Genomic DNA, 12,061 nt, shown 5'->3' with positions numbered 1-12,061 from the left:
CCTGCATATCCAACAAAACCAAGCTGGATGGCCTGCATATCCAACAAAATCAAGCTGGATGGCCTGCATATCCAACAAAACCAAGCTGGATGGCCTGCATATCCAACAAAACCAAGCTGGATGGCCTGCATATCCAACAAAACCAAGCTGGATGGCCTGCATATCCAACAAAACCAAGCTGGATGGCCTGCATATCCAAAAAAAACAAACTGGATGGCCAGCAAATCCAACAAAACCAAGCTGGTTAACCAGCCCATGACCAAATTTGACATACACTGTGATAGACACGGGACATTTTAACAGCTAGCTTACCAGCATATGACTTTGTTTTGTCTGTATGACCAGCTTTTCAACCACCTTAAACATCAAAGACCAGATTAGGCCATCTGAAATCAACAGTAAAGGCTAGTCTTGAACTGATTTTTTTAGCAGGGATGTAACAGGCAACAACATTTAGTAGAATGTAGTACTTTATCAGAAAGGTATTAGTAAAGATGGTGTGCAAGGAGGTAACATGGGGCTGTGTCAGAGTATGATCAGATGTGATTTAGTTTTTGACTTGCAAATGGCTGAAAATAGTTTTGGTAGTGTGAAGTTTTATAGTAATTTATTCAGTGTTATTCAATCTAAATCTTCAGGAATACTGAACTCTAGCATCTGTTTCAAGTCTCCTTTAAATGCCCTCTTTCAGCATAATGCAGAGCATACCACTATCTGCAGATGCTGAATCTGCCCTTAGCAATTCAGTAAGGCTACATCTAATCTCCTCCATCGAGCTTAGGTAACCAGACTACTGATTCAACATCGGCTTCAAATGAACTTCTATAAAAAAAAAAACATCTTCAAACTTCAAAACTTCTATAAACGTCCAATTATTGCATATAGAGATGAGGTGCCTCTGGGTCACGGCACCAATAGTTTACAAACCCCTACAAAAAGTCTTTAAACCCCTTTAGAACAAAGGCACTGCTCGATTTCCTCTCAATTATTTTTTTTTTAAGGGCCAGATTGACAACCGTCAGTACTGTGCACACAAAAATAAAATCATTGGTCAGAAATCGAGTGGTTCCCTGGGTTCTAAAACAGTTTTGAAGGTTTTACAGTAGGCAGAGGTCTATCAAGCCTCCCAGAAGATAACAAATGGAAAAAATCTCTGCAGCATGTTTGGAGTTAGAGATGATTTTCTTCCCTCTTGTTTCTGTCCGTTTGTGGAGGAGTGATTCAGCTGAAGGGAGGGGGAACCTATATTCTTGGATGATTTGTTGTCAAGGAGTTTATGTCTCAGGTGGATATCCATATTACTGTAACAGAATGCTGTATTAGAGAGAGAGACATGCTTTATATCTCACTAGAAATGCACTGGAGTTAAAATATTTTTACCATTATGAAACATTTGCAATACTCATGTATTGAACCACGCTCAGAAACATGAACTAACAATAATAATAATGATTGGAATTTACTAAATCTAAGAGAATGTACTGTAGGATGTAAAGTAAAATAAGGGTCGAAGACAAAATCCTAGTGGTGGTTAATGGGAAATTTGTGATATATGGACAAAGCAAACGTTAATCAATTAAATATGACAAGTGTCTGTATTTCACTGAAGTAAATCAGAGTGTCACATGGTTGTTGTTGTTTTTTTTAGTATCATTACAATACAAATTCTTTCAACTTTATTGTAAAATTATATGTATTTTTTTTTTATTTACTGTAATCTTTTAAACAATACCATCAATTCTCCTCCTAATTCAATTACCAGCAGCTACCGAATATGTTAACTTAAAACTTAATTTATAGCTTGATTTAAATTATTAATTTGTACAAAAAAAACAGTGGCTTAAGGAACTTTCAATAACAGTCAAAAAATCTTATGAGACTTATGAGAAAACACAACTCATTCTCCTTTATTTGGCTTCTTTGATGAAATAAAACAGATGGAATGATTACATTATTTCAATGCTAATACATTAAGAACATTGACCATTTATAAAGAATAAATTAAATTCTTAATCACCTTACGTTATTTTACTTCACAAGTGCCCATTTTTTGTATGTTGCTGTTAATTAAATTTAACCAAACTAGTGAACTTTTCCTAATTTTTTAGAGCTGTTGAAGTGATTGTAATCTTTGCAGGTCTTGACTATTGACTGTGCTGTGGTCTGTACTGATGTACCAGTTGAATACATATAATATTATTATGTATTACTGTATAGGAGTATATAAATGATATAAATGCTGGAAATTATAGCTGTTTTTTGAGTTGTGTACCAAGAGTTAGAGAGTTAATGTAATGTGTTTCCGTCTCCAACAGTTCCACCAGTGCTGTCCGTGCCCCAGCAGTCCTTCAATGCGACAGCGGACTATGGCGAATCGGTGACATTCACCTGCAGGGCCTATGGCTCTCCTGAACCAGACGTTACCTGGCACAGGTAAAACTCACTGCATGAAACACGTACAGAAGTTTACAGTTGCATTCTGCACTCTGTAGAAGGTAGAGGTCAAGAACAAGGACTATTTACTGCGCTTATGTTGTAGTAATGTACATTACTGTAGTAATGTAAGACCTTTTAGTAAGAAATTCCTCTCGTTTGGCTGAGTTTGCATGTTTAGTCTTGTGATCAGTAAAACAAAGAGGACAAAATTCACCAAGGAAATCATCAACAAAATGAGCTCCCTTAGCTCAGCCGTTTCCTCCTGCAGTGCTGTGAGAATAAACAGATCCTGTATTGGCCTCATTGTTTACCTACGCTTATTGTATTGTTCTACTAATTCAACCCGAAATAAAGTATGTAGAACTGCACTGAAAGGCTGCACACATGGGAAACAAGGAGAATTCTCAGAGAGAGTAAAAGTTCTGCTGAATTAAATCTCCATTAGAAAAGTGAATAAAAAGAAGTGCTGAGTAGCGGAGCAGTGGCCTAAATGACACATTCTCATTTCGAGTGGACGCATTTATTTCACCTCTAATGCGTGGGCTTTGAGTGACAGGTGGCCCAACGTGTTGATAACAGGCCCTCAATCGCTTAATTACATTAAATAAGTAATAGATCATAAATGATAAAGTTTGCGAAAACTGTGAAACACATCATGTCCTGAGTCATATTTGTGTAAAATGAGTTTTAAAGATAATCTTGTTTTTCTCAGCTTGTCCAGAAATGCATGTGTGAAGTGTGTTCTTTAGGTGTCGCTCAAAGTACAGATTAAGCTTCCTTGATGTAGGTAGAACAGAGGAGCAAGAAATGCTGATTCTTTAGGTATATTCAAGCACTAATAGACAAAAGGGATTGCTTTATATATGTGTAATATCGGTTGCACCAATGGGAAACAAAGAAAATTCTCTGAGAGAGTCAAGGTTTTGCTGAATTAATTCACCATTAGAAAAGTGAGGAAAAAGAAGTGATGAGTCGCGGCGAACATTCTGAGTGGACACATTTATTTCACCTCTAATGCATGGGCTTTGAGTGACAGGCGGCCCAACGTGTCACTCAATTACATTAAATAAGTAATAAATGACAAACTTTGTAAAAACTGTGAAACACATCATGGCCTGTTTCATATTGGTGTAAAATCCTTTAATATTACTCTACTACATCACTGCACATTCTTTGTTTAGTTTCAAATATGATCTTGTTTTTTCTCAGCTTGTCCAAAAATGCATGTGTAGAGTGTGTTCTTTAGATGTCTCTCAAAGCACAGATTACGCTTCCTTGATCTTGTTTTTCTCAGCTTGTCCAAAAATGCATGTGTAAAATGTGTTCTTTAGGTGTTGTTTAAAGCATTAATAAATAATAAATGACAAAGTTTGCGAAAAATGTAAAACACGTCATGGCCTGAGTCATATTTGTGTAAAATACTTTTATATTACTCTACTACATCACTGTACATGCTTTTTTGAGTTTCAAAGATGATCTTGTATTTCTCAGCTTGTCCAGAAATGCATGTGTAAAGTGTGTTCTTTAGGTGTCACTCAAAGCACAGATTGAGCTTCCTTGCTGTAGGTAGAACACAGGAGCAAGAAATGCTAATTTTTTTAAGTATATTCAAGCACTAATAGACAAGAGGGAGTGTTATAACGTGTGATATCAGTTGCACACCTGGGAAACAAAGAAAATTCTCTGAGAGAGTAAAAGTTTTGCAGAATTAATTCTCCATTAGAAAAGTGAGGAAAAAGAAGTGCTGAGTCGCGGCGCAGTGGCCTTAATGACACATTCTGAGTGGACACATTTATTTCACCTCTAATGCGTGGGCTTTGAGTGACAGGCGGCCCAACGTGTTGATTACAGGCCCTCAATCACTGTAATTACCTCTGCTGAGACGGGAGCGAGCGCGATGAATCCGATCTGTGCCGAGCACTTGCACACACTGACCTTTAATGAATGAGCCTAACCAACGTGCTAAGTGAACGCCGAGGCATGACAACAGCACCGCCAATTACAGTACGCCTGTTGAAACCTGCCCTTTAATTTTATTTTCAATTCTTATTTGTATTTATTTATTTAAATACGCCGCTGTGTGCGTATTACTTTGGGAATTTGAAGTGTGAATTATTTGTGAACTGCTTTATGATGCTATTTCAGCTACTTGTTTCAATGTGTTTAAGGCTGCATTGTAATTACTCTTATTATATCCAATATGAGACCTTTAACTCTACGATATTTATATACCTAGATATCATGCTCATGTTGTTAACAGAGAACCTGAACGCTTTTTACATGGGTTCCATGTTTGCCTGACATGTGGATGTCAGTGATTGGGCCGCTCCATCAGGGTTGGTTGATGGGACCCAACTGGAAGTGAATACTGCCCACGTAATTAGATTAAGAGTTTAAGGTGGACTGTGATGAAGAGGTGGACCCATTGGGAAAACAAATTGTGTCCCAATAAGAACACATCCCTCATAAGTTCATTGGTTGGGTGTGTTTTACTGGAAGTACATTCAGAATGACGGTATAGAGACAACCCACCATTTTTCTTTATCCGTTTAATATTCCACATTTTTTAAGTATGATTCAAGCTAGAATGGCGACTTAACAGTGACTGAAAACTGAAATTTAACATGTAATTTTAAGCATCATTGTAATGTTGCATGTCTACTTTAAAATAGCAGCTTCAAAATGATTGTGATGCTCCCCTGATCTGTAATAATGAGAGTAAAGCTCTTTTTTTCATGGCTACTCTGTAGTCTGTAAATTTGTAAGTCTGTTGAAGTAGACAAGACAAAGTGGTTTTTTTTTTTTTTCAAACCTGTGAAACGTGGCTTTGCCTGGGTCATATTTGTGTAAAATCCTGTAATATTACTCTTCTACATCACTGCACATGCTTTTTTGACGTTCAGAGGTGATCGTGTTTTCCTTAGCTTGTCCAAAAAAGCCTGTGTAAAGTGTGTTCTTTAGAGGTCACACAAAGCACAGATTACGCTTCTTTGCTGTAGGGGGAACACAGACACAAGAAATACTGATTCTCAGGAATGCTGCTTTAAGTGTTATCTCATTGTGCTTGTAGGTTTTGATTATTTTCAAGATTATATCTTCGTATGTACTTTATTTATTTATTTATTTATTTATTTATTTATTCATTCATTCATTCATTTATTTATTATTCACATATAGGATGTAATGAGTGATCTTTGGATTCAAAATCTAAATATTAAACTGAAAATGTTGATTTTGTATAGAAATGTGGTCTCATTGTGGTGCTCAGTAAAGCACTGTTTAGATCGGGATATAGGAACAATCCACTTACACATGGATGGCTTATCTTTTCCTGCGGATCCATGCAGCTCTGTCTCCACAGAGTAATGGCACCGTGTTCATGTCCACATTGATCATAGTAAAATTATACATACTGTATATATATATATATATATATATATATATATATATATATATATATATATATATACTCTTATCAGCATGTGGATCTTTCTTTCTGTTTGTTTTTACTGTTTTGTATCACTGTACATAAGAAACATAATGCTGTATTTATTGTTGTATGGCCAGAGATCGACTGGGTTTCTGAGTAAGCACAGACAGAATTCAGGTTACCAACATTGATTGGTTAATAATAAGCTGCAGTAGGAGTATATTGATTCTTACTGGAAGTGGGTAGATGAAATGGTTCCAAAAACTTGTTATAGTTGTATCTTTTTTATATTGTATTGTATTCTACTATCAACTTTAAATTCAGCTTCTGAATCAGTTTATCTGATTTTGCTATTTATAGGTACATGTTTGAGTAAAAGGAACATTGTTGTTTTATTCTGTAAACTACAAAGAATATGTCTCTCAATTTCTAAATAAAAATATTGTAATTTAAAGCATTTATTTGTAGAAAATGAGAAATGGCTGAAATAACAAAAAAGATGCAGAGCTTTCAGACCTCAAATAAGGCAAAGAAAACCAAATTATATTTATAAAGTATAGGAGTTCAGAAATCAATATTTGTGAAATAACTCCTCCTTTAATCAGAGTTTTCATGCATCTTGGCATCATGTTCTCCTCCACCAGTCTTACACACTGCTTTTGGATAACTTTATCCAAAAATGTAAACAGTTCAGCTTGGTTTAAATGGCTTGCAAGTGCTTTATCATATTTCTTTTTTAAACTTTCCTGTAAGCTTATTTTTAATCGAAGTTTAGTATTATCTATCTTAAATTAATATATCAAACGTGTTCCCAGCGGCTTTAACACTGTAGACGTTTCATTATTTAGATATTTTGAGGTAAAATTTTCTTTTTAAACGCTTTTTAGAATTTCTTTAAAGAGTTCTGTTATCTTGATTTAATGGTTTATATTCTGATAATGGTTCATTAACTAGTTTTATAGCTGTTTTATGGCAGAGCCACTGCACTGGAGCTACGATAGAGACTGAACCTGAACCTAAATCATTTAGGATATCTCAAATTCTTCTCTATAATTGCCTCCTTCTCTCGTTCTCTTTCTCTCGTTCTCTTTCTCTCTGGCCTGACTGAGATTCGGTTTCCTCGTCTCCACTTCCTGTTGGCCCACTCCTTAAAACGGATTTCATTTCCGCTCGGTCCGTGCCCGGCATTATGACAGTCTAAAGCCCCTGCTGTAATCTCCTGCAAAACATTCAATTACCCCGGCACTGAATCTCCCCGGCACACCTTTTCCTATACAGCTCTGCTTATAGGTGTGTTTTCTCTGCCTGAACAAAGTAATAAGTGAAGAAACAAAATGAGGAATGTGATGTTTTGCTACATAAGTCATGTTTTTTATGTGTTTTGCTGTTTCTGCTAGTTAACCATTGAGCGTTTTTCTCCTCTTCCTCTCTTTGTTCTTTGTTCTTTCTCAGATACTATTTTTTTCTCCGTTTTTTTTGGTATTTGCCTGTGGCAAGCTGACGTGTGACTGTGTGTGTTTGGTCTGTTAGGAAAGGAGTGGAGCTGCAGGAGTCGGAGCAGTACGTAATGAGGGCGCGAGGTACCACTCTTACCATCCGGAACATTAAACAAGATGACGGCGGCTCCTACACCTGCAAAGCCTCTAACAAGGCAGGCGAAGTGCAGCAGGAGATCGTTCTGAAAGTATTTGGTGAGAGAACTCCGCTTTACGCCACTTTAGCTCTGCTCGTGGATGTTGAAGCTTTCCATAATGGTTCATTTATGCCGAGTTAAATGTCAAAACTATTCATGATATTTCAGAGACGTGGAAAAGAGCCAGCGTTTCTGTTAAAGCTGCTTCGGCAGAGATGCAAATGTTTGGTGAATAACAGTCTCTTAGGACGCTTCATCCGGATCTAAGAGCTACATGATTTAAATATTGCAGTAATAAATTAAACGGGGGTAGAAAACATCACTTCATCAGAATCAGCAGATAAAGTGATCTGAGAAATGTTAGGGGGAAGTTGTATTTATATATTTTTTAAGAGAGAGAGATAATTTTAACTGTGAGTTTAGTTTTGCATGCACTTAATTATTAAGTCATTGCAAATAATCTGATTTTGACAGGGCATGCATTTGAGAAATCAGATAATGGGAACATTTTGGGTTTTCATGAATCAGGTAATAATTAAATTTGGTCCAGCGGGCTAAGTGCTGCCACTCTGATCAGGAGATCACTTGCCATCAGCTGCTGGAGCCCTGAGAGAGCACAATTGGCCTTGCTCTCTCTGGGTAGGTAGATGTCACTCATTTCCCACATCACTCCTAGGGTGATGTCGATCAGCACGAGGCATCTGTGAGCTGATGTATCGGAACCATGTTGCTGCGCTTTTCTGGAACCGAGGGCACTATGATGCTACTCGGTAATGCTGAATCATCAGCAGTTCAAAAAAAAGGGGGTGTCTGACTTCACATGTGTCGGAGAAGCATGTGCTAGTCTTCACCCTCCTTGTGTTGTGGCATCACCTGTAATGAAAGATATACAGCTAAGTAGCAGCTGAATGGTTGGCACAATTGGCCTAGCTAAATTGGAGAAAATGGGGCAAAATTTAGAAATTAATTAATACAAAAAAGAAGTCTCATAATCTCACAGAAGCATGTGATAAAAACTTTTATTTTGTATGACTATCTATCTTAGACAGTATACATGTTCTAAGAAATCCAATAACTGACCTAAAATCAAGCTCTCTTTATTGTATTATGTAGTGTAAATTCTGAACCTTCAACTAGAACCAATGAATTGGTTTATGTTGTGCACACAACCCCTTGAATAATCAATTATAACTGCTTAATGATTGATAATTGAGTGCATGTAAATGTAGTCAGGTAATGCTAGCACAGTCAGTCAGATATGTGCTAGGCTTCATAGGAGTTAACTATTTAGATGCTGTTTTTAAGCCCACTCTCATAATTAGAAGCATTATTTTCATATAATTATCATTATAGGCCCCAAAATAGAGCCCTGTGGGACTACACAATATATACTAAACCAACGAGTTATTAATTCTGTAGCTAATAATTAAATATTAAGCTGCTTGATCATAATATGATCATTTTTCCCATTACTAACCATATTATAATAGAGATGTGTGAACGAGAATAACCATTAAATAAAGATAAAGATAAAGAACTGTTTCCCCTAAAACAAAGTGTTTAAACTGTGGTATCACCCAAAGAACCATTTGAAGCCCATTTAAACATTTTTAAGATTGTGGTGATGTTAAGCAAGCTAAAAAGAGCTAAAAAGGGAAGTTTGTTTGCACGAAAGGAAATTGAGATCATGGCTTGATGGACAGACCTGCTCTCTTCTTCTTCACCCCTCTCCGCCCATGAGCCTCCCACCTCCAGCCCTCCAGTGTGAACTGCTTCCCTTCCTCGCCTTCCATAAACAGGCTGCTAAATTATTTAACAGAAAACGGGTGACACTTTCTTTATGGGCAAGAATTTCAATTTAGATTTTCGTGAAGCTGCCAGCATTCCCACAGATTATTCAGATAGCACCTTGTCTGCTCATGTAAATGTATGGAGATTTATTCTGTAGTCATCAGAATCCTTTCGATGTGCAAGCAAAGGGTATTTTTCAAAGAGCTCATTTAAATGAAACCTAGTTATTGGATGGGAGTTTTGTTTTGCAAAGGGTGATGGGAAACGTAGTTGTAACTTTCCTTTTTTTACGACCCCTGACAGCCAGCTGGAGAGTTGCGGGGCTTTTTCCACTTGGCTGGGTATCTATCTCATGCATTTCTCCACACTCATAAAACTTGTTTCTCGTCGTAATAAACTATATGCCAAAGCCTGTGCTTAGAGCTCCGTGGACACACTCAGTCTTATTAGCCCCTCAAACCCCACCCCCCTCCCCCCCACCCCGCCGATACTCGTGCACACGCTTCCAATGAGCTTATAAGTTTCACGATGCTTGTATGAGCCTGTTCCCTTAAAGATCTGCTCCATTGCCTTCTGAAATACTTATTTTGTATGCTATATTTTTTTTATATTTTTTTTTATAGTACCACTAAAATGAGTTTTAAAAACGCGATTCTAGCGATCTGTTTTCATTCACGCATCATAATCAGCGTTACTCGCTAATGAATTGTGCTCAAAATGAGAGCATACACCTTCAGATTTACAGCGTTTCAGATTTATCTTTAGCAGCAGCAGCAGCAGCAATAATTCCTCCTTAACGTGCCAAGTGACAGTTCTGCTTCCAAATAGGAGGTGTGTAGACACATCCATCCACATCCACATTTCAGGCTCAGTATGATATTCTGTCAATTACTTTGTAAAGATTACAGATCATAAAAAGAAAAATAAAGTGTTTTTTTGTGTGATAGAAAAAGAATATTCCACATTTTTTATAGCATAGAATTTTCCTTCACCATATTTTTTGCACTATAAGATGCACTTAAAATCCTTTAATTTTTCCAAAAATTGACAGTGTGCCTAATAAACTGGTGCGCCTTATGTATAAATTCTACCAGTCAGGTTGTAGGGAGCAGTGAAGCTACTTCACTGAATTACAGTGTTATAAAGGAGTTTTAGTGAAGTTTCTCCAGCATCAAGGCTGGAGCAGTATTAGCATTAGCTGCTAACCGCAGCGCTAGCTTTTAGCTCGTTTTCAGAGGTGAGTTTATTGGACTGTAGACTGCATGTTTACTGTGTTAAAACAAGCTATGTGGGACGAACTGCTAGATGATAGCGCCCTGACTTCTTGTAGCACTGTCAGGTGGCATTTATTCGCACTAAGCACTGCTAACGTGACTAGCGCTGCTGCTAACCTTGGTAAAACATTAGACATGTAAGCTTACTGTAAATAAACGGAAGCACTTTACTCACCCAAATAAACAGTTTTCAGGAGAGAAATCTGTGTGATTTTTTTACACTGTAAATTTAATACTGCAGACCATATTAAAGCTATACAGGAACACATGCAGAATTATTTATTAAACAAAAAAGTGTTAAACAAACCAGAATATACTAGTTTTACAATGTAGAAAATATATTAAATACAGAAAAAAAGAAAAACTTTGAATGAGAAGGTTTGTCCAAGCTTTTGCCTGATACTCTATACCACAGTAATACAGTGATATATCAGTTTTAGGTTTAATACATTCACTTTTTCATTTGTTCTCCTACATCCTTTGTTCCAACTAAACACTGAAGCACTCAGAGGGACTATTTATATCTTTTTGCTTTGCCAGTCGACACAGATCTGAATCTGCTTTCAGCTGTTTTGAATCAGGCTCTTTTTACGCAGAACTAAAGGCCCTGTGGGAGCGCACTTCTAATGTATATTTATTGAGTTAAGTGCAGCCATGCAGCTCCTTTTCTACACCATTTCACCTGAAGCAGGTAGCTGTTGCACATCAATTACCATGCTAATTAGCATCACCGTACAAAAGATGAATTATCATGAGTTCACAATGAAGCATAAGAATTTGTGTACAGTGTTTTCCAATGGAAATGAATGCCTGTTTAAATATATGAGGCCATATATATATATAATATGGTTTAAGATTAATAGGAAAAATCTGGTAGTATGTTAATGCTAAGCTAACAGCACTGCATTTGCTCATTTTCCATAAAATGACCTGAATCCTGTTTTCGAAAAACTCATATTTAATGCCAGTGATGAATATTGGACTTCCAGAAGGTCTAATGTGACTAATCTGGAAATCAGAACCTGATTGGTTAATTTTGACTCAATTCCTCAATTCCTAATTATGTTGGTCTTCAGTTTGACACATTATGGATTTTATTATTTGAAGCGTTATTAGTAGTAAAGTAGTAACCAATCAAATAGCTTGCTGAACTTTATCTACCTATAAAGATATCTGGTCAGACAATAAAAAACAACCATATATTTACCATTTCAACTTTTTGGGAGAAATCATGTATTTTCTTTATTATTATAAGTTATTTTATTTTAAGACCCATCATGAATTCATAAAAAAGACATTAAGATCTTAATGAAGCATATTTTATTATATTACAAAAAAAGTCAAAGTAAATTTATAAAAAAAAAAAAGCCGATGTTTTCAAAAAGGGCAACTAGAGGTGATGAATATTCATTAAAAGGGCTTAGTTGACACAATTAACATTGTTACCACTTGTTACCACTTTACCTTTTATTTTTTTTAAATATATGTCTACATATG

The 12,061-nt window shown here is 36.4% G+C and overlaps 1 protein-coding gene across 3 annotated transcripts in view; it reads left to right on the top strand.

Annotated features, from left to right (window-relative positions):
* The window catches only part of ncam2 (neural cell adhesion molecule 2), a 317,305-nt gene that overhangs the window by 240,431 nt on the left and 64,813 nt on the right, over positions 1-12,061 (top strand). For all 3 annotated transcript variants that reach the window (XM_007227883.4, XM_007227882.4, XM_007227884.4), the window contains exons 6-7: positions 2,316-2,433; positions 7,397-7,557. In XM_007227883.4, coding sequence (XP_007227945.2) covers positions 2,316-2,433; positions 7,397-7,557 — 279 coding nt within the window. The remainder of the gene's footprint in view (positions 1-2,315; positions 2,434-7,396; positions 7,558-12,061) is intronic.

This window comes from Astyanax mexicanus, chromosome 11 (genome assembly GCF_023375975.1).
Source record: "Astyanax mexicanus isolate ESR-SI-001 chromosome 11, AstMex3_surface, whole genome shotgun sequence".
NCBI lineage: Eukaryota > Metazoa > Chordata > Actinopteri > Characiformes > Acestrorhamphidae > Astyanax > Astyanax mexicanus.
This window is presented reverse-complemented; position numbering and strand designations above follow the sequence as displayed.